General features: G+C 40.3%; 1 protein-coding gene across 3 annotated transcripts; it reads left to right on the top strand.

Annotated features, from left to right (window-relative positions):
- Positions 1 to 535: 535 nt before the first annotated feature.
- On the top strand, positions 536 to 23,055 carry nsd2 (nuclear receptor binding SET domain protein 2). Of its 3 annotated transcripts, XM_079694142.1 has the most exons (23): positions 536 to 554; positions 643 to 692; positions 2,084 to 2,680; positions 3,388 to 3,553; positions 3,642 to 3,808; positions 4,291 to 4,731; positions 5,190 to 5,406; positions 5,965 to 6,074; positions 6,273 to 6,381; positions 8,247 to 8,356; positions 9,438 to 9,527; positions 9,978 to 10,104; positions 10,224 to 10,424; positions 11,163 to 11,342; positions 11,720 to 11,876; positions 12,019 to 12,221; positions 14,448 to 14,551; positions 14,702 to 14,971; positions 16,273 to 16,389; positions 19,821 to 19,962; positions 20,077 to 20,183; positions 20,283 to 20,481; positions 20,762 to 23,055. In XM_079694142.1, the coding sequence occupies exons 3-23, from the start codon at positions 2,108 to 2,110 to the stop codon at positions 21,067 to 21,069; spliced, it is 4,098 nt and encodes a 1,365-aa protein (XP_079550268.1). In that variant the 5' UTR covers positions 536 to 554; positions 643 to 692; positions 2,084 to 2,107; the 3' UTR covers positions 21,070 to 23,055. The 3 variants fall into 3 exon arrangements, with proteins under 3 accessions (XP_079550268.1, XP_079550267.1, XP_079550269.1); XM_079694141.1 differs by having other exon boundaries at positions 552 to 692; XM_079694143.1 differs by lacking the exons at positions 536 to 554; positions 643 to 692 and adding an exon at positions 1,203 to 1,645.
- Positions 23,056 to 23,062: the final 7 nt, after the last annotated feature.

Raw genomic sequence — 23,062 nt, 5'->3', positions numbered from 1 at the left:
CATAAGATAAGTGGGCTGAATGTAAAGACTTCTTCCTTATGTCCATCAAAATCAAATAGCAGGATTATAAACTATTGACCACTATATTGCAAATTCAATGTTATCTCATTTGCAATTTGTTTTAAGTTGTTGGAATTTTTGTTATTATGAATATTTATACTAAATGAGTACCCATCAAAAATGATAGGCCTCCTCCCTACTATTTTAAATATGTCATAAAGTGGCAATATTCTTTAACATACAATCACTAATTCAATGTTTTTATTTTACATATTTCAGACTGTTTTGTTGAAGCCCTAATGCTGATATGGTAGGAGAAAATGATATTAAGCAGTACATAATATACATGTATACTTTTAACGACACATGTTAGTAGTGAATAAGTGGTGTAAGAAACACACACATACAGTGATCGTATTGAGTATTAAATAATAATGTAAACGTTGTGAAATGATGTCAAAACAGATGGAGACACCGGGTCAGGCAGCTACTTCCTACGGTTGGATTTTTGAAAGGACCGGTTGGAGCCTCTCTCTGCTGCCGACCAATCGGAAGTGAGTATTTTTCGCGCTGGTTGGCCGGAGATTTTGAGTTTCCCGCAAGCTTTTGATTCGACTTGAATGAAATCCCTCTGCTTTCCAGAATGAATACGGACATGTATCCACTATAACGACCGAGAGGAGATTCAACAGGTAATCACAAAGAGACTGTCTTTCATGTTATTGTCAACCCTGGAGACATTAGCCGGCGTTAGTTTTTCGCGTGTACACTTGTTCGCCCCGACCATCCATTTTAGCAAGAGAGGACCTGCTAGCTTGAATGCTAGCTGACTGTGCTAACACTAGTGCAATTTGACTGTAAGCTTGTTAGCTTCGGCTAAAACCGTTAGCTTGTTTGAAACGAGCTGTCATGGCGCCTGCAAATTGAGTACACCACGGAAATAATAGATAAACAGTTTAAAAACACTACGTCCAGCCGTACACCATTGTGTTTAGTTATTCACGTATTTGTTTTTCTACCTTAGTTTATAGGTGGCTGCGTTTAGCTTTTGGGGAAGCGGCTTTGACTATTTGCTGAAATGCGTTGTAATGGCTGACTGTAGCTTTGACAGAGATGCGGTTGTGCAGTACGGGAAAACTCTTGTCCATGAATTGTATCCATGAGATTCCCACATCGTGGCTGCTTCTTCAGATTTTAGTCGAAGCCCTGTTTTGTGGATGATGTGCTGTGCATCTGCTGGGTCCATATATTTCACGTTGGCCTCTGTAATGTTTTTGTGAGTTAACGTTAGAATCTTAAAAATGCTTGTGTTAATGTTACTGTACACAGCCGTTGCAAGTGACGCAATGTTCAGCTAATTAACAATGCACTCTAACGTGAACCCCCATGTAACCCGTTTTTTACTTATGTGGGATACATTGAAATCCATCAATTATTAGCAATACTCCGACTTGTCAGCTGCTTCCATTTCCGCGGCTTTTCTAGCCGGTGATACGGCGGCAGCACAGCTAGCCTCCCACTCATTGGGTATTCGCTGCATGCGGTGGAGCCTGCAGCCAGCCTCCTGCATTCTTCACACCGCTGTGCATCAGCTAGCCGCTAGCTAGACCTTTTCCAGGAGAAAGCCAAGTTAAACACTGTCGTGGTAAGAGGCTTTCCGCCAGCACTGTGCTTTTTGTTCGTATGCATGGACTAATCGATAATTACATAACCTCGTTCACATTATCATAGTTGTGATCAACGAATAGCTCTGAATTTCATTGAGGCATTACTTTACAGAGGCATTGTTGTTTCTGACATATGGTCATGGTATGAGTCCACTTTCTTATTAAAACATTGAAGAATACAGGATTAGAACAATCCGTGACAGGTGCAGTTTTCTCAGTCGCCTCCAAGCTCTCTGTTCATGCTCCACTTGAGCAAGTGAGTGCCATTTTGTAAAATATGTAATGTTATGCCCATATATGCCCGTATCCCAGAATGCTATTTTACTAATTGCCAGAATCAAGAGTACCAATAATTGTTTTTTTTATGATATTTGTATGTTGTCTGTGTGCTAAGAACTTTCTGTCCCACCTTGTAGTGAGCCTGGAGGGGGTTGGATGGGATGGATGGCAAAGGTAGCTCCCTGCCTTCAATGCCAGAACCTGCCAGCCCAATCAACATGAAGCAGCCGTCAGAGTCCCTCAGTGTTCGGAAAGGAGGGGGGGACATGAGCAATGACCCTGCTTTACTAATGGACAAAGCTGCTGCTCAGCTAGCCGCCACACTACAGGATGGCCTTCAGAAGATGGCTGGCCACAATCATATTACCCACAGCCACGAGAGGCTCAAAGATCTCACCTCCATTATGCTGAATGGCGACCAAGACACGCTGCCTAAGCTTTGTGCTCCAGAGCTACCTATGCTTAAGGGCGCTGAAGCCCCTTCTACGAATGGCACCCATCAACATAATTGCACTCCTGATACCGAACATGAACTCAAGGAACAGCAGCCGCTGTTTGAGCAATGTTGTGCCAATGGGACCAGTTTGGCCACAGCCACCGAAGGTACTTTATCAGGACCTGAGAAGAGACAGGACTCAAAGAAAAGGAGGGGGGGACCTCACAAACCAAACCTACCTGCTATCCCTGTGGAGCCACTTGACCTCACCAAGGCTGTAGATGGATCAGCTGAAAAGGTTTGGCTTTTATTCCTACTTTTAAGCCATTTACTTCATGTCATCCCCTCTCAATCCCCCCTCTCCTGTCAAACTTTGGCGGCTGTCCTATGTAGTAGTAATAATAACGATCACAATAAAGGTGTAGAAGCTCAATATATATCTACCGAAAACCTAAATTTAAGGAAGAACTTCTGTTTGTCATGCGTGTTTACAAACCACAATATGCCTAGCTAATACCGGTCTAAAGATAAACCTGATGATGTGCACATTTTTTGCTGACGGATGATATTAAACCAAATAAAGAGTAATACATGTTAGTACAAACTTTACCAGGCCTCACATTGAAAGTTGAATTCACAGTGAATTTTGACAGAGAAATAACGTTTGTTCAATCTGTTGACATTCAAATATTTGCCCACATACCTTGAGGAAATTGATGCTCAATCTGAAGTATAAATAGATTGTAAATAAATGTCAGCATAGGCTTGAAATGTTGGAAATTGATATACATGCCTACATGTCCTTAAACCTTAATGCACTACTGCAGATATTGCTGTTTGCCAGTAAATACTGGAAACTGTGAAGTACTTATATTGATGTACGTGTCTAAAATTGTGTGGAAAAACTATTGGTTATTTTTTTAGGAGAGAAAAGGTGATGGAACCTTGGATTAGTTTCTATTTTATTCTTATTGATTAATTGTTTGTTTTTTTCCTCTCCTGCAGCTTGAACTCATTGAAGAGTTTCCACAGGATAAAAAAGAATCCCCTCTGCTGATCCGGTTTTCTATTGGTGATTTGGTTTGGACCAAAGTGTCAGGATACCCCTGGTGGCCTTGCATGGTGACCACAGACCCAGATTACAACACTCACATTAAACAGAAACAGAAAGGTGAGAAACAGTCTCTGCCACTTTTTTTTTAAGAGGCTCTGTTTTTATACTAATATTAATCCTGTGTGTCTACTTTTATTTATTATAGCCATCACTACCAGGTATGGCCTCCTCTACCACGTGCAGTACTTTGGAGACGCTCCAGAGAGAGGCTACATCTTTGAGAAGAACATGGTGACCTTTACCGGGGAAAATCAATATGAGGAGCTTATCCAGCGCAACAAACGGCCAGCCTCCCGTGAGTTTCACAAAAAGGTAAATTAGATTCTTCTAGCGTGACACCCTTTTCCTTTGGCCTGTAGATGATGTGGTGTGCTGTTGTTAAGACAGAATTGCAACATTAAAACGTTGCACTTCCCTAAACTGTTTTATGCAAAGTTCCCTCTGGTGATTACATTTCAAAATATTAAATGAAGAAGCATGTGCCATTTAAAAAAAAAAAACAACAACCCTGAAACGCATTAAACAAACAGCCATCCCAGTTAGACTTTCATTCTGTTTCTTACCACAAACAGGAAATGAATCATGTTTACAACATAAAAACGATACATCCTAGTAATCAAGTTTGTAAACGTTTTTATTTCTCTCCTCAATGGAAGATAAGTATTTCTTTGTTAATGGCCTTCTCCTAGCAGCATATATTCCAGAGGAGAACACAAAGATTAAACAACACTACTGGGTGGTAATTTATATAACTTTTGTATAACTATGTTTCTTTCCCTCCCTCTGCCATGCAGACGGCTCCCTCTGTGCCCCGTAAACTCCAGGTTCAGTGGAACATGGGTGTCATTCAGGCTAAGGAGGCCATCAGCATGTCACAGCACGAGCGCAAAGTGAACTTCACATTTCTGTACGATGAGGACGGTCCCCACCTGAACCCCTGCATCCTGGAGAAGTTGAAGCCAGAACCGAGCAACGAGCAGGCCCAGGAGACAGAATCGAGACTCAGCCCAGAACCTCCCTTCCTGATGTTGGGCGGCGCCGCCGACCCCATAGCCGCCCCTCAATCCCAAGAAAGCACTTCAACAGAGAAAAAGACACGAGCACCCAGAAGAAAACTCGGCTCAGGAGGAAGCCGAAGAACGGGCAAAGACCTTCGAAAAAATGTACTATCGAAAAAACTGCAGAAAAAGACACTTTCTTCCAAAGATGTGATTCATCCGCAGCCAGCCTCACAGGTGAGGATTATTCAGTCAAATCAGTGGATCGCTTGTGTCCTGCATCATTTAGAGTTATTTGAATGCAGACTTGCAGACACAGGTTCATGGAGCAGGTACATGTGGGACCTTCCATGAAATGTTCTGAAGTGCAAATGAAACCGTGGATAAAGCCATTTAGCCTTGTACAACCCGAAACAGCTGTTCTTTTCAAACAAGTATGTTTTTTTTGCTGCTGTATTGACGAATAGGCTTCAACATGATAAACAGTCTTATAAACGCACAACTTATTGACCTTTTAACTTTTTAAATAGAAACAAATATTTATTCTAATACTAAATCAATCTGTCAAAATACTAGTAAGCAATTTTGAATGTGAATATGTAAAACCCTAATTGTGTTATACTAGGGTTTTTGGAAAGTGTTTGCCTTTTTGGGATGGTGTCAGTTGATACATTTCTTAATGATTTCTTTTTTAGGATCCTACCACTTCTGCACCAGATCTGGAAGCTGAATCAGTCATACCTCAGAAGAAAAAGCGAAGACCCCGACAGCCTCAGTCTCACACAAAGATCGTGAGGAGACACAAAAAATCTACAACGGACACAACTGCCCCAGTAAGGAAAAGGAAATCGAAGCTGGTTTCTTCGACAGACAATATCTCAGAGCCAGTCTCACTTGCAGTTTCAGTTCCAGGTTGGTTGAAAATTGAAAGTTAGTTAGTTAAATTCGGGCCTTGGCTGGTATGAATTTACTAGAGCTGTGGAATCTGTGAATTGCCTCATGCTGCTATCAAAACGCTGAAGTGGTTGTGTTATTGTGGTATTTATCTCTTAATGTGACCAGACTATTTAAGAACTTTGCATCCTGATTGTATAAAAAATGTTTGTTGGTGTTGTTAAAACCAAGTATGCCATTCAACCTTGATTGCACAATTGCTGTTTGATAGTTGGGTTGCTTGTTAATGTTGTTGTGATTGACTAAGTGGAAAAAAGCCATAGAGAATGTGTCATTTAAGTGAGCCCAAATGCAAGAGAATGTGCTATTTCATCCTTATTTGAGTGTGACAATTTATTTGAGACTTTTATGTTTTCTTAAGCAACGTTTGGTTAAATTCATCTTCAAGCCACTTTCAAAGCTGCCTTTTAAAAACATTGTTTTCATTTCCTGTGCTATCCCTTAACGGCAGATAACATGTTTGATTCAGGACAAAGATAAGTTTTTTTTTTTTTTAAAACGTTTCTTTGTTTTTAGTCAAGAAGCAGCGAAAGAGGACGCCTAAAAGCCCACCAACAGATGCTACGGCAGACAAGGCTCAGCCGCCCAAAAAGAGAATTAGAACCACCAAAGAAGTTGAAAAACAGGTGAGGTTTCTGACGTAATAGCTGAGATGAGAAACACTTTGGAGATCTAAAATGATTTGATAAGTAAACATCTAACACAAAGCAAAATACAATTATGCATGATCTTTTTTTTAACCAAACTTCACATGATTTTATTTCCCAAAATGAATAGTAGGCACTTTGTAAATAGATTTTCTTCCTTTTGTCCTCTCGTCCCAGGCTTTGACTACAGGAGGAACTGAACAAAAGCGGAGAAGAAGAAAGAAAACGGACAAAGATGTAACAGAACCCAAGAAGAGACTCCCAAAGTCAAAAGCTCTCCTCACTGGTAAACATCTTCTTTTTTTATTATTATTTTTTTATAACTTTATTTTTTATAACAAAATACAAATGTATAATACATTAGTCACCATGGGTATTACAAAGTAGCACAACATCTATAATTGGAGTTGGAGTCCATCAGAGGGTTAGAGTGCCCACGTGTCCATTACAGTCCATATTAAATTGTACAGGGTGTCCGCGGGGTCTTAAAAAGTATTAAAAGTTGATAAATCAATTTAGCAAAAATTAAGGGTATTAAACGGTATTTTCCAAGGCATTACATTTTGTAGCTTGTTTTCAATAAGTTTATAAATTGTCCAAAGAGGTTGTATTCTACAGTCTGCCTGAATGTAATCATTGCGTAGGTCTGTAGTGTGATTCTGTGTACCGTAATTTTCGGACTATAAGCCGCGCCTTTTTTCCCATTTTTCGACGCTGCGGATTTGTACAGCTAACGGCCACTAGGGGACCTCCTAAATCTAGGGATTTTACAGGTTACAGTCCACCACCTTTAACTCTATGGGCTCTATGGCCGGTCCGCGGACCCCCACCTTTAAGCGGCGGGCTCCAGCAGGAAAAGCTGGAGGCCGGAAAAGAGTGAGACAGGTAGCGCGCAAAAGTAAAAGTGGAACCGAGAGTGGTACGAGAGACAGAATGAGAGCAAGACAGGCAGACATTACGAGAGCGAGACAGTTTGTCCCCGTACCACTGGTTGAAAACCACTGCTGTAGATCACTGCCGGTACGTGCGCTGGGAGCGCACCGTTTAAGTTTGAAAGTTGAAAAGTTTGTGTGTCTGAAACGCTATGTGATACAGTACAGTTTACACAGCACAGTACATGTTCTGTAGCTACTATTGCACTAAATGCTAACACTTGAATATGTTATGCAAATATGCAACTTGTTTGTTGAAATGTTAATAAATGGGAGCTTCCTCAAACAGCCATCTCTTTCCCGACAATCCCCTCTGTGCACGAACCCTTACATATGGTAATTAAACATTAAAACACCTGCGGCTTATAGTCCAGTGCGGCTTATACGTATATGTACACATCATTCAATTTAGCTGCTGCGGCTTATATTCAGGTGCGCCTTATAGTCCGAAAATTACGGTAGTTTATTTATGGCATCCTGTTGGATTTGACGTCATCTGAACAGGACATCGCACGCTCTCTGCTTGATAGCGCGCGAAGGTCCGTTTACGCCGGTTGTTAAACAACATCGTTATGGGGAAATGCAAGTTTGCGTCCAAATGGTTGGAAGATAAGAAGGAAGGAAAATCAATACTGTATATAGTCAATGTGAGGTAAAGTGTGTCGCCAAGGTAACCGGTTAGAACTCCAAGTGGGGATGAGGTCTTAAAATCATAAAATGTATGGAAAGGGTCTTAAAAAAGGTCTTAAAAGGTATTCCATCTGACTTCAGGATTCCTGCATATACCCTGTTATTAAATTGTAAGCGAGAGGATCGAGAATTATTCTCTAGGAGACATACATGTGGAACCAGGGTGGGTGAGACAAGCAATGCAGTTATACATCGTAAAACGGGGGGAAGTTACATATCCAGCAGAATTGTGTCAAAAATCTGAATCAAAATAAACAAAACCAAAAAAAAATGAAAGATTTATTGCAGTTGGGGAATATCCTTCATTATGTGAAACCCATTTAGCCCAGTATTGGTCAAATGTTCCACTACAAAGTCTTAAGGAGAAAGTCATTTTCTCCATATCGAATATGCCCTGGTAAACATCTGTTACGTCAATACATTAATGGGCTTCTCCTTTAAATTCACACCTGAAACCTGTGTGATTTGCTCTAGCTTCTAAATAATGTTAGCTGTTTTGTTATAGCTCCTAACCTAATTTTGTTCACAGAAAACCAAGAAGCGGAGAAACCAAAGCGTATAAGGAAAAGGAAGCAGGATAGAGAACTCATGTCCTCCAAGGCGAAGAAGAGGAGGACGTCCCTGTGTCCGGATCCCGAGGTGAGAGAATAACCTCACATCAGCAGCCTGAGATTCACAAGTAAAACTAAGGAAGTTAAAAAGCGCTCAACAGGTTCAATTGTTATTTTGAAGTTTGATGATGCTATACTATTATTTAAAGTGCACCTATCATGCTATTTTTAGGCAATAAGTCTCAGATATATACAAATATATAAAAAACATGTCTATGAAGTATTTTGCTCAAAATACCAAACAGATCACCCATTCTAGCCATGCCTCATATCCCTCTATTTCACTTCCTGTTTCAAAAGTGCTGATTTGGGGTAAAAAGCTTGACAAAAAAAAAAAAATTGATTAAAAAAAAGGAGGGGTCTGAGCTCATGCAGGACCCGGCAGCTACTGTCTAAACTAAATACTGCCGTGATGAAACGCCATATCATGGATTATCAAGGATTATTTCTGAAACAGTATGGAGCTCAAAGGCTTTCTCTCTTGCCGGTTATACCACAAGGTGAGTTCCTTTTCATTTCCTGCTTCTTCACAAACATGCTCTCCAGTACAGGTTAGCGTTGAGTGTGAAATCACCGTCCATATTACGTCCAAAACAGTCGGGTATTGTTTCTGATTGGGCCGTGGGTCCACATTTCCGATATTACGCCATATCGGACAAGAAATCTGGATCAGCTCCGTTGTAGCCCCGTTTTTAGAGATTTGGGTACTGAGGGAAAGAGAGAGGGTTTTATTTTCTGATGCTTCGTGAGTTCCCTGACACACCGGGGACACATTTATGTATAAAAGACAACAAAAAGTGCATTTTGCATGATGGGTCCCCTTTTAAGATTAAGCTTACCAGTGCACGTTAGGTGGTGTTATTTGAATCACACAATCTTATTATCAAGAATAAAAAAGTTCTTGCCAATTCTTTCCACTTTATGAGCAGAACTTAAATTGGGCAGTTTCCATTTTGTGTTGTTTATTTATTTATTTATTTATTTGTTTTGTTTTGTTTACTCAGATCTGTTTCAAACAGTGTACTTTAGGTTATTGTTAATTGCTATACTGTTATAGAATTCATACAAGTGTCTGATTTATTCAAACCCCCACACATTATTTGCTGCAGGGTTCTGGGAGTGAAGGACGTCCTGATTCTCCAATTGACAGCTTAGACGGGATAAAGAAGGGCGAACGGAAGAAAGAGTTTGTCTGCCAGGTACGTCTTCAGTATCCCACTGTCCTTACATTTAATTAAATGTGCAAATGCCGCTTTGCTTGTTTCTAACATCAATCAATCAATGTTTATTTATATAGCCCAATATTACAAATGTTACACTTGTCTCAGTGGACTTCACAGTTTGTACAGAATATCAGTCTGACAATACGACACCCTCTGTCCTTGGACCCTCACATCGTACAAGGAAACACTTCCAAAGAAACCCCACAGTTAGTGGGGGAAAATGGGAGAAACCTCAGGGAGAGCAACAGAGGAGGGATCCCTCTCCCAGGACGGACAGACGTGCAATAGATGCCATGTGTAAATTGAAAAGATAATACATTTAAAACTTAGCCAACAACAGCCATCATGCATGCATTTTTTTCTCTGATCACTCAGTAAAATGTCTCTACCTCCACATATGTCTCAATCTGTGTGTTTTTCCTGCAGGTGTGTCAGCAGGCTGGTGAGGACCTAGTTGCCTGTGAGGGTCAGTGCTGTGGGATGTTTCACCTCCACTGTCTGGGTCCGTCAGTCAAACCTGACGAGAAGCTGCTGTGTCAGGAGTGCAGCACAGGTGAGTTTGTAGAGTGAAAAGCAGTTGGTAACTCAGTTTTTTGTGATAACAGAATTACATTTGGATGCTTATTTGTATCTATTGCTGTTTAACATGTTTTCCCTCGATGCTTTCCTCAGGGATTCACTCATGTTTCCAATGTAAGCAGTCGGAGGGGACTCTGCGTCGCTGCCACGTCCAAAACTGCGGCAAGTTTTACCACGAGGCGTGCATCAGCCTCAACCCCCTCACTGTGTTCGACAACAAGGGCCTCCGCTGTCCGCTGCACGCCTGCCTCAGCTGCAACTTCGACTGCCGCAACAAGCAGAAGTCCACTAAGGGTGAGGCTGTGCGACACTAAAGATGTGACTTTATACTGTTTTAAATTCTGTTTCATTTGGAGTTCATGTTAGTCCTGCGATTGTAGTTCAATCATGGTCCAGGTAAAGGATCAAATGCTCTAGTTGCTTAGTTTCAAGAACATTTATTTTCATGTTTATATAATTAAGTATTGGCACTTACACTTGAGTTGATGATTTCCTTCATGCTAATCCTCATACCCTCAGGCTAGGGATGTCCATATCACCTTTTTTTGCTCCCGATCCGATTCCGATCATTTGATTTTGACAATTTGCCGATACCGATTTTTCCCGATCCAATCTTTATGCAATGCATTAAGAGAAAAAAAAGAAATAAAGCATTCAAGTTGTCCCTTAAGGTTATTTTTTTATTTAAATTGGATATTCTATCCAACATGGATATAGCTTCTTTCTTTCACAGCAGCATTGGATCAGTTCAGTTGTGCAGCATTTAAGTTAAAAGTAGCTGAAGTTATATTTATTTATTTTCGGACAACATTTTCTATAATATTAGAAAATAAATTATCCTTTTTTTATTTTTGACCCATAGTAAGATTAATTTGCAATATGATGCAGTCAACTCCCGTTTTCTGACAAATGAGACCCTAAACATTAAGCCTTATCTATGACTTTTTCTTTATCAGATATGTTTTGTCACTTGTACTCCTGAGTGTGGTGAATCAGTCTAATCTGCTGTATACCTCCATCTTGCTGTTGCAGGGAAGTTGATGCGTTGCCTGCGGTGCCCCGTGGCGTACCACGTGGGTGACCTGTGTGCGGCTGCGGGAAGTGAGATGATCACCAACACAGCCTTTATCTGCACCAACCACTTCAGTGCCAAGAAGGGTTACAAGCACCACACGCATGTGAACGTCAGCTGGTGCTTCGTCTGCTCCAAAGGTTTGCCATTGCTCTCTAATCAGCATGACAGCCAATAGCAATACATTTATGTAACATTTGTCCAACAGAATTGTAAGGGTCTGTTGAGCATCAGTTTTCAGTTAGAATCACATCCACGTTTGCAGAGATGTATTTTTTTTTCATGGGGTAGTGTGTGTGATGAAACTAAAACCCTGAAAAACAGAAGCGTATCAAATGTGTAGCTTCTTAGTCTTAAAATCGATACTAACGTAATTCTTTAAGTTCCCCTGTAAACGTGCTGCTTCACAATTTAAACACATCCCTCTCTCCTTTGCACAGATGATTTGATCGTTAATTTGGACTCTTTTGCCAGCTTTGATGATTCTGACTTGATACTAAATGTTGTTATATTGCAGGAGGCCAGCTGTTGTGCTGCGAGTCTTGTCCGGCAGCTTTTCACCCCGACTGCCTGAACATCGCTATGCCTGATGGGAGCTGGTTCTGTAACGACTGCCGAGCCGGAAAGAAACCCCAATACAGAGACATCATCTGGGTCAAACTGGGAACATACAGGTCAGAGAATCTCTTCCCTTATTCGGATTTCTTTCTATCTGTTCTAATTTGACAGAAACGCTTGTGTTACTTGTGGCTCTGTATTGGGACTGTGACTCTGAATAGAGAACTAACTCTTGTTCCTTCCCCTTTTCCTCTTCAGATGGTGGCCTGCAGAGATCCACCACCCCAGAAATGTCCCCACCAACATCCAGCACCTTCGCCATGAGATCGGAGAGTTCCCCGTCTTCTTCTTTGGCTCCAAGGATTACTTCTGGACTCACCAGGGCCGAGTGTTTCCCTACATGGAGGGAGACCGAGGCAGCAAGCACCAGGGGACCAGCATCGGAAAAGTCTTCAAGAACGGTAAAGATATACTTCCTAGAAACACTTTTTGGACACATTTTGTGATTTTAAAAGTTATTAAAAATAATGAAAGAAGTTAGGAAGACAAAAGTAATGAAAATTGCATCAAAGCACAACTTCTGCACATAAAAGTATTTGGCTTGTTTTCATTTGAACCTTTTACATTTATAGTTGAGGGTTAAAGTTTATGTTTTTTCACAAAACTGTGTCTCAGGGCTTGTTAACATTTAAAAACCTATTAATGTGCCATACCCACTTAACGGGAAGAAACTCAGCTAACTGACGATACAACATTTTTTACCGAAACAAAACACAAGTCTCACAAGAAGCGTCTAAATGAGCCCTGAGCGAAGAAATGCTAACGCACTTAGCACAGAACTCACGGTAGAAATACTTTATTACTTATCCAGGGGTAGACATTAAGGCTTTCTGCCTTCCTGTCATTAGGAGTTAGAAATGTAATGGCTATAGATTAGATTAGATCCTTCATTGTCCTAAACTGCTGGGACATTTCCCTATAGCCAATACCTTTATATATTGTCTACTCTTCACTTACTTGTCAGAATAGGTCGGCATTGATGTACAGAGCCGACAGAAGACCTTGTTTATATTGGCATCATATTGAGAGGTGCAGCGACGCGTCCTAAAACCAGGAAGTAAGCTGCTGGTTCCCTCGACAAAAAGCAATGGGATTTCTCCACAGTGTTTTGGAAAATAGCTGGAAATAAGGTAGACCCTCCAGAAAAACGTGGGCAAAAATCCTTGATTATGCGATTAAACATGCGGGGTTTTTATGTGATTTTATGCAGTGAAATTGCGGGAAGTTGTGAAATATGCGGAAAGTTGCGAAAAATAATATTGGGCTGTCTTATTTATTCTCTCTCACACACAACCTGCCACTAACGTGAAACCCCTTTCCTATTCAATTAAACACATTCAATGTTTATTTATTGTAAAAGCAATTGGGCTATTTTAATCACACTCTCTCTCTCTCTCTCACACACACACACACACACACACACACACACACACACACACACACACACACACACACACTTCTGCGCCTCATTCTGTTTTCATTTACTCGTTCGTTAGCAAGCTGAGATTCCACAGATTCGAGGGGTATTAGTATCATCACTGCGATCAAAACTCACGGCAGGGGAAGCAAACCAGACAACACACGACGTAGCTTTACGGAGCAAAAACGGGACATTGTCTTACCTTTGCTGTTGTTCTGATCAAAAGTTGTGTTCAATGGCATTAAAATAATAGAAACGCTGCTGAAGGTTAATCCATAGGTTTATCCAATGTGTCTGTGTCACTTAGAAAGGATTACTGATAATCCATCTTCATATTTATGGCAAAAACTGAGTTTTCATTTATAGCTGCTATGACAGCTTTCGGTTTGGGCATTCTGGCTGCGCGTCACTCTATTCACCAATGGGTAATGTTTAGATGGATTTTAGGAACCTCCCCTCGATTCTATTGGCTCTAACGGTTAAAAAGAGATGTCAATCATCAAAATCGACCGATGGGTTCCAGAGATATGGAAAATGCTCCCAGAAGTGTTTTTTTTGTGCTAAATGTCTCTAAAAAGGTCAAATGGGCCTTGTTTTGCATCAATCTTGATACAGGGTACTTATTATATGTTATAGTTTGGATCCTAAAGCTTTTAGTCTAATAAACCATCATTCAAGGGTGGTTTTCACTATAATCAATGTATTTTTATTTTTTTTTGGACGGACACTACCATTTACATTTTTTTACTATGTTCAATCTGAATTTACTTTAAAATAAAAACATCTATATTGATTCTGACTTTTCTACATCCAACTCACAGGTTTATCATTGCTTTGAGAACAAATATTATTCATTTACCCCTTTTAGAAGTGAAGATATAGTCGTTTGTTCTGGGAATGTCATATTCGAGCCTGAGACCTGAAAAACAGGCTCGGGGCTTAACTGGTTAACGGGAACTTTTTCAATGTAAATGTCGGCAGAATCATTTCAGTACAATACCTTTTCTAAATGTTTTCCAAATTCACATTTATCAAGTTAATAGAATATAAGCACAATTAAGAAAGCATAAACTGTCTAATTGAAAAAGTGCTAGTTTTGAAATTGCACTGTTTACGTACTTGCACTGTTTTAACTTCAGCTAAATGTTTGGTACATGTTTACAGAGAGATCATGTGATAAGCCTGTACATTGTCTGTTTTTCCACAGCTTTGCTGGAGGCTGAAGCTCGTTTCAAGGAGAACAAAATCAAACGAGAGGCCAAGGAAGCGCAAGAAAACAGCCGAAAGCCACCCCCTTATAAGTTTATCAAGGTGTGAAATCTAAAAGTGTTTTCCCTTTTTCTCCTTTGTTCAAGTATTCAGTTAATGAATCTGAAGAGTTTGCTTTCCTACTTTTATAGATATCATTTGTTATTGATTTTTCCTGACGTTGATTGTTTTTTCTTTTTCTTCTTCCTTCAGGTGAATAAACCGTACGGTAAGGTTCAGGTCTACACTGCGGACATTTCTGAGATCCCGAAGTGTAACTGCAAGCCGTCAGTGGACAGGCCGTGTGGGTTTGAGTCGGAGTGTCTGAACCGCATGCTGCAGTACGAGTGCCACCCGCAGGTGTGTCCCAGCGGGGTGCGCTGCTGTAACCAAGACTTCACCAAACGCCTCTACCCCGAGACCAAGATCATCAAGGCGCCCGGGAAGGGCTGGGGCCTGATCTCTCTGCGGGACATCAAGAAGGTGAGCCCAAGGCCTGTCCTGCAATACGACTGCTTAAAGTAACACCAGCCATTTAAATGTACATTTGACCAGAAAAGACTAATGTTCAATGTTTCCTTATTTTAGGGATATCATGAGTAAAGAATGTTATTTTACATGTACGTTTTGTTTTACTTCCATATTGTTTTCAGCCTCGGAGATCCCTAATCAGGCTCATCTTAAGACACTGTGCATGAGATTTCATTTTGTCAGCTAATCTACCCAGAGCATACTGTGCAGAGCAGGGATGGGCAACTTGGATGGTGGTGGGGGCCACATCATTTATGTACTGGCCACCAGGGGGCCTCAGATTCACTTTGAACACATACACAAACAAATTCCATGTGTTGTATGTAATTATTAACAAATATACTAAGTCTGACATCTTCATTGACGTTTTACAATCTTTCAGGGAACATCCTCTAATAAGCTCACTAAACAAATATCAGTTCACATAAATGTTATTTAATTTGTACAAGTGGCATGTTTGTATTGAACCGGTTATTTAACAGTGGAATAAAACTATTTTAAACTATTGGAAAGCACGGAAAATGTGTGTGCATTGAGATTAACCATTAAGATGACATACACATGAAGTCATGAACACTAACACAGACATTAGCTGTCTAACTTGAACCTAAAACACTTGTAGCCTGTCTCTGCATTCCCCTTATTCCACAATAAGGGGAATGTCAACACAGAGACCTGTCGGCCCGCACTCTGCTGTTCCTCAGTGCCACTCCCCCTCCCTCCATCCCGCTGAAATTATGAATGAAAAGCGTAGTAATCATAGATAACACGGCAGGGTCCGTGACAGTTTATTTTCATCTGATTTCAAATAAACAAAGTCTTGGTTTTTAGAATATTAAACTTGTTTCATCAAATTCAGATAATAAATAGAACTTTTAAGCTTGTAAAGGCATAATTACAAGAGGCAACTTAACGTCACAGCAGGCATAACAACAGCCGGTGTTTCTTGTGAGGGTTTCCCCGGCCAAACTAAATCATGTACGCAGCTCGAGACGTAACTAGGAGTCTAGTGGACGGTATCGGTACTAATAGTACCATCCCTGGTGTAGAGTATATTAACTGTTTTCCCTTTGATCAAACCTTTGACCAAAAAAACAAATTAGTTCCCTTTTTTTATTACATTTTTACTAACACATAAAGAAACTTTCGTTGGGTGTAAAGGTTTTATTTTTTTAGAAGAACTGAGCCTACAATTAAGTTAAAATAAAAGACTTGAGAGATTTGAGTTGAACACATCTCTGCTTCTCCAACAGGGCGAGTTTGTGAACGAGTACATCGGAGAACTGATAGACGAGGAGGAGTGCAGGGCGAGGATCAAGTACGCCCACGAGAACAACATCACAGATTTCTACATGCTCACCATCGACAAGGTGAGTTCTGTCCTGGAAGCTGGAAGTACTTTGATTTGCTCCGCAGTGTATCATGGTGCTGTTTCTCTGTAGCAGAGCCATTTCTACTGGGAGCCAGATAAACACAAAGGTATTGCATTGGGAATGTTGCATGCTAGAAACTGTAACGTTACAGGAGTCAATACTACAAACCCGGCTTTAGGCCATAGATTGAATCCTATTAAAGCTAATGATACAAACAATATGTAGTTTAAAAAGTGTAATAATGTTAATGTTTCTCTTCTCATTGAATCATTTTCATTAAAATGGAACATTAGGCTTCTCTAACATTATAAGTATTATACTATTTGTACTCCAGATCATTGTTAAGACCTAAAGTCCAAATGTATTGAAGAGAGATGGTTTAGCCCTTCGAAAACAACATTTTACTGCGGTCAACAAACATTTTCTGTCGCAGGCAAAGGGATTAAATAAAATGAAAGAAGACAACATTTGATTCAATAAAAAAATAATCGATATAAATTAGGGGTGCACCGAATGGGAAATTCTTGGCCGAAACAGTTGGCCAAAAACCGAATACCAAAAGGCCGAAAATGATTAATAGAAATATATATATATATATATATATATATATATATATATATATATATATATATATATATATATATATATATATATATATATATATATATTAGGGCCGGGACTTTAACGCGTTAATTAAGATTAATTAATTACACAAAAATTAACGCGTTAAAAAAATTAACGCATTTTAATCGCACTTATTTTTGCACCGCGGAACGTTTCTCACTGGATGAGTTTCAGGGGTACCGATTATACTGGAGCACCAACTAACGCTCATGACTTCAAACAACAACAAACCACAGTGAACAATTGTCAAACATGAACGAAGAAGCTGATGAGACCGCTTTGCTTGGCCCCGTGGATGGGACATTTTGTTTTAAAAAACGGACGGATGGAAGCGTCGATAAGAGCACGGTTGTTTGCAAATTATGCAAAAAGGAATTTGCGTATCACCGCAGCACATCAAGCCTCAAGTATCACCTCAATGCAAAACCTATAGCAGCTAGCGTGGAAGCTAGCGTGGACGTTAGCCCGACTCGGAGTACAAGGACCCACACCCAATTCGCGTTGATCAAACAGTGGCCTATGCAACAGAGAGATTTTATTTTTCATCAGGATATTGGAAGAATAGGAGGGATTGAGGTCAATCACTGGCACTTTTTTATTTTATTTTAAATGGTACACTTTATGTTGAACTATTTATTACGTTGTTGGTGCAACTGGCACTTTATGTTGAACTGTTTATTGTTTTGGCCAAGGTTATTGAGAGAGTTGGACTGCAATTGATTAGATTTTTTTAAATCAACTGTTGGTAAATCAACAAAGTCTGTTATGGCCTCTGAAGCAACAGAGAGGTGTTTTCTAATAGTCAGGGTTTCCGATGTTCTGAATGTACTTGAAAGTATTGTGTTTTACTTAAAAAACAAAGTGTCATAGTTTACAGAAGGTCTACCTACCTATAGGCTACCTGCATCTCTGAAATGTACTATATTCCTAAATATGCTATTGCTACACTTTATGGCAAAAATTGCACTTTTCTGTTGGTCTTGGTTAAGGACCACCTTGAAAAAAATAAACAATGTTTTGTTGCTTAAGCTTCTGTATTCAGTCATTATTCAATGGTATACTAAAATCCATGTGAAAAAAATTGCTTCTCACTGTTCTCAGGTCAAATATTTATGTGATTAAAAATGCGATTAATTGCGATTAATTAATTACAAAGCCTGTAATTAATTAGATTAATTTTTTTGATCGAGTCCCGGCCCTAATATATATATATATATATATAATGTATACATTTTTTACCATTGTTGTTCAGCTGCCTGATTATGGAAAAAGACATGATTATGGCAAAACTTAACTTAACTTAACTTAACTTAACTTAAGTTAAGTTAAGTTAACTTAACTTAACTTAACTTAACTTAACTTAACTTAACTTAACTTAACTTAACTTAACTTAACTTAACTTAACTTAACTTAACTTAACTTAACTTAACTTAACTTAACTTAACTTAACTTAACTTAACTTAACTTAACTTAACTTAACTTAACTTAACTTAACTTAACTTAACTTAACTTAACTTAACTTAACTTAACTTAACTTAACTATCACTATTATGGGTCCATAAAACATTTATTCAGCACTTTTGAATGCATACAGTACATTAATTCCAAGTCAAGTGCATTTTCTTTTCTCTCTAGGATAACTACAACAAAGTGCATTCAGAACAAAGCCAAGGTGCTTTAAAACTACATAAACATCTAGGCCAGTAGGCCTACAACAAAATAGTGTGAATAAAGACTGTAACAGCCAGGCCTTCAACAACAATTTTAACCATTTTCGGCCAATAATTTTCGGTGGCCGAATATTCGGTGCATCCCTGCAAGCGGGCGGCAGGAGCGGGGCTGTGTGCTTGGATTGTATAGATGGTATTTTAAACTCGATGCGCTCTGAAACTACAGGGCGGCCAACTCGTTAGCTTGGCCGCCCTACTAAAAACCTTTAAAAGAAGATTTGACTGTGTTCTGTGATAGGGATGCTCCGATCGGGAAATTTGGGGGCGATCGCCGGAATCAGTCATCCGATCGGGTGGGCGGGGCCTATGGGGATCTTCCATTTAAAGTGATGTTTAAAACTCAGTTAATGGGGCTCATTTTTATATTGCTTCAGTTTATAATCGTAACGGATTGAAAAGTTCAGATTCATTTTTCAATACATGATGCGCTTCCACAAACAACATAATTGTTAAATTCAAATGATGTACATTATTCAAGTTTACATTAACTTTGGATAATAACACGGGAGAAATGAGCAGAAGCGCTCTCTTTTCCTCTCTCCCTCTCTTTCTCCCCTGACAGCCCGTCAGTATCTCATGCAGCTCACTGAGCCAGTAATGAGTGACCCGACAGTGAAGAATAAATATATGTATAACTAGTTTAGCTTGTTCCAGAGGTAGATCAAATAGCTAAGTGTGTTAGGTCTAACTCTTGGTGTGTGTTGCTCCGCTCACCGGTCCGTCACAGCGGGCGGAGCTGCAGGATTTCTGCTTCACACGTTGCATTCCGCTATTTTACTGTCTTTTTCGGACACCTTAAAATACTGCCAGACTGGTGAAGCCATGTTGGCGAGCTTGTTTTGCCGCGCACAGAGAAAAGTGTCATGTATTTGACGTCATGTGATCGGCTCTCCTGATCGGCCTTTATAGAGAGCGCCGATCGATCAGCCGAGAGTGAATATCGGCCGATAACGATCGGCGGCCGGTCGATCGGAGCATCCCTATTCTGTGATACATAAGTTGTAATGATGGTAAAAGAAAGTGTGTGAATACATTTGACAAAAATTAAAGCAAATATTTATTTCTGTTTTTAAGGACCGGATCATTGACGCTGGTCCGAAGGGAAACTACTCTCGCTTCATGAACCACAGCTGTCAGCCCAACTGTGACACGCAGAAGTGGACGGTGAACGGAGACACGAGGGTCGGCCTGTTCGCCGTCTGCGACATCCCCGAGGGTGAGACCACCGATGAAAGCCTTTATTCACTACCCTGCCATATGTGGGAAGAATAATTACATTTACAACGAAGTAACAAGACTGAGAGCAAACGTATGTTAACTTTTATTCCAGGCACTGAGCTGACCTTTAATTACAACCTGGACTGCCTCGGGAACGAGAAGACGGTCTGTCGCTGCGAGGCTCCAAACTGCAGCGGTTTCCTTGGTGATCGGCCAAAGGTGAGCTTTATAATCAGAGCGGAACTTTTTGAACTGTATTGAATTGTGCATGTATACAGTGTAGATCAATTTGATCCCAACCTGGCGTCTCCTCTGCAGAACTCAAACGGACAGACAGCTGAGCCCAAAGGGAAGCGGTTGAAGAGAAAGTATAAGAGGAAGAAAGCGGAGGGGAAGAAGAAGTCTGATGACGACTGTTTCCGCTGCGGAGACGGAGGGCAGTTGGTGCTCTGCGGCAAGAAGATGTGCAGCAAGGCGTATCACCTGACCTGCCTGAACCTCACCAAGAGACCCTTCGGTAGGAAACGCCTGAAACTCACTGCAGCTTTTTTATAGAGAATCTGATCAAATACTTCTGTTTTAATGTCAAAACGGTTTGTGCATGTAAACAAAGTGTTTACGTATCATTTTCTCTGTGATTTAACGTTCATTACCATTCCAATACTCTTTACAGGAGTTTAATCTTTGTAGCTCTGGTTATCACAGGTTCTTTCTATCTCTGTGTGTGAGTTTATTTCAACACAATTATTTGTCATGTATTCTGAAAAACGTTTCCTTTCCTCTCTCACTCCCTTCAGGCCGCTGGGATTGCCCCTGGCACCACTGTGACGTCTGCGGGAAATCCTCGGAGGCTTTCTGCCAGCTCTGCCCCAACTCCTTCTGCAAGGCCCACCAGGAGGGGGCGCTGCGAACCTGGCCCCCCACGGGGCAGATGTGCTGTCAGGAGCACGAGGAGCTGGAGGGAACGATCACCCAGGAGCCGGTGGAAACCTCTGGGCCGAACGCGACAACACCGACCGTCACTACTGCTCGTCCTGCTAAAGGCTCCAGGAAGGCCAGAGGAGCCCCCGCCAAAATAAAAGGCTCCAAGAGGAAAGCAGCCTAAGAGTGACCTCTGACCCCTCAGAGAGAAACCACTCTGACACGTGCTTCCCCATTGGTGGACAAATACAAACCCTGCTTACTTAAGTCTCGCAAGATCACAAAACCAAGGCACTGTACATCTTCATCAGGGAAAGCCGCTGATTCCTCACATGCTCGGCAGCGGCCTCTAACGTTCTTCAACTTTTAAACGTGTTCAGGTTTATTTCTCTTCTCCGCACTGACGCGAACCATCTGTGGTGAAAAGCTGCAGAGCGAGCGCAGGTTAGAACACTTTGCCTATTTCTACCCTCATTCTTCATCCAACAGCCTTTTTACAGTCTTCCTTTTACTCTTTTATTTTAGAATAACAAAAGGAACCATATCCATTCACACGGATCATCAGCAGAGTTTTTATAGCTATATCTATATATGTGTATATCAAAGACAAACATTATGAATACTGGAAAAGTGTAAAACATCAAACCGATTGCAAAACCGTTTTACTTTTTATATATAGTATATATGCCAGAGGTAAAAGCAGGACACTATGGCTTCAGATGACCGTTTTGTTAGGTTACATTTAACCGTAGACATTTGGTTGCTATTTTACAACCTGTTGTTTTTAGCTCAGATTTACCGTTTAAACTTTAGAGTCTATTGTTTTCATTTAGGGATCAGAATGCTGAACCAGAGAACCATGGGGTTTTAAAAGTATGAAACTGAGAGCGCTCTTAAACTGCCGACTTAAATAGAAACACTACTGGGTCTTTACTGCTCGAGGCTAACCCAGAAACATGAAGGAATACGTGTGATTTTCAGGAAGAAAGTTCTAAATTGAGTTCTGAGGCTGACACTTAATATGCTCTCACTTTTCTTTAATGTAAACATACAAATCATGCTGATTTCAAATGTTGAAGACCTCCCAGTGTCACCTGGCAGAGCCTTTCATTGATCGTAAAAACCATTCATATTTCATCTGTAGAGTAGCTTTTAAAAGACAGACGTCTATTGTTTTTATTCCCAGGAGATTTTGAGTCTCAAACGGCATCTTGCTTGTACTTCTAAACGCTGACTAGCAACTTGTTTTTGAGGTGATGAGTCCCGTAGACTGTAGCTGGAAATCTAAAAGGCTGAAAATGTGGAGCTGAGCCCTAAAAGCTCAGTCTAAGATGTCCTAAAATGGCAGCTATAGTCTGAGCTTTGAACTATTTCAGATGCACATTTGTTCCATTTAAAGAATATGCATGTTGGTTAAGCAAAAAGCAAAAGCTGGCTCTTTCTTTTTCCGTTTTGAATTTGAGATGCTCGTTTCAAATGTCATATTCAAGTCTGCATATTCGAGTGATAAGTTTCCCTTTTTTGGGGGTTGGCTCATTAGGGTTTTGTTTCCAAGACTTTTGAGGCTATCGACAATTTTTGCACCGTTTTTATTTCATATCCGACGTTTATTTATAATAAAAAAAGAGTCACCTTTTTAATATCTGGATCAACTGGACCAGTTCATCTAAAGGCCACTGTCTGGGCTTTTCAGTTTTTCCTCTAAAAGCTCTCCAAAAATCCACAATTAAGTTCTACAAGAGAACAGTGCATTTTTGGATATATTTTTTTATAACTGCACCTTTTTTTGTTTTATTTTAAGTGTTTTCCTTCTTCCCAGGGCGTGTGAATGCGACGCGTCCGGGGTTGCAGCGAGTGTCGTACGAGTATTTTTCCACTTTCTTTGTATCCTAACGTTGTGTTGAGTGAATGTAGTCCAGCCAGTTGTTTTGTTAGCACTGTAAACCTGTAGAGCTGTACTGTTTCCTTCTGTAACTACTGTCCTAGTGAACCAGAGACTAATATGTACATACTGTATAAGTGGTAATAGTGATGCATTTATTGTAAATATCATACAGTTTCTCTGACATCGTATGTTTTTGTTTTTGTTTTTCTTGATGCAGTGCTGAAACACTTTTGTGCAGGATCTCACGTCTGTTGAATCGTGCAATAAAAAGTGAACAAACATGCATCGGTTG

The sequence above is a fragment of the Notothenia rossii genome, assembly GCF_949606895.1.
Source record: "Notothenia rossii genome assembly, chromosome: 7".
NCBI lineage: Eukaryota > Metazoa > Chordata > Actinopteri > Perciformes > Nototheniidae > Notothenia > Notothenia rossii.
This window is presented reverse-complemented; position numbering and strand designations above follow the sequence as displayed.

Excerpts from the sequence above, each read along its gene's own strand:
- nsd2 (XM_079694142.1), top strand. The coding sequence starts at position 2,108 with ATGGATGGCAAAGGTAGCTCCCTGCCTTCAATGCCAGAACCTGCCAGC. Across the intron at positions 6,075-6,272 it reads CCAAAGAAGTTGAAAAACAG|GCTTTGACTACAGGAGGAAC; the intron begins GTGAGGTTTCTG and ends CTCTCGTCCCAG. Across the intron at positions 19,963-20,076 it reads CGTCTGCGACATCCCCGAGG|GCACTGAGCTGACCTTTAAT; the intron begins GTGAGACCACCG and ends CTTTTATTCCAG.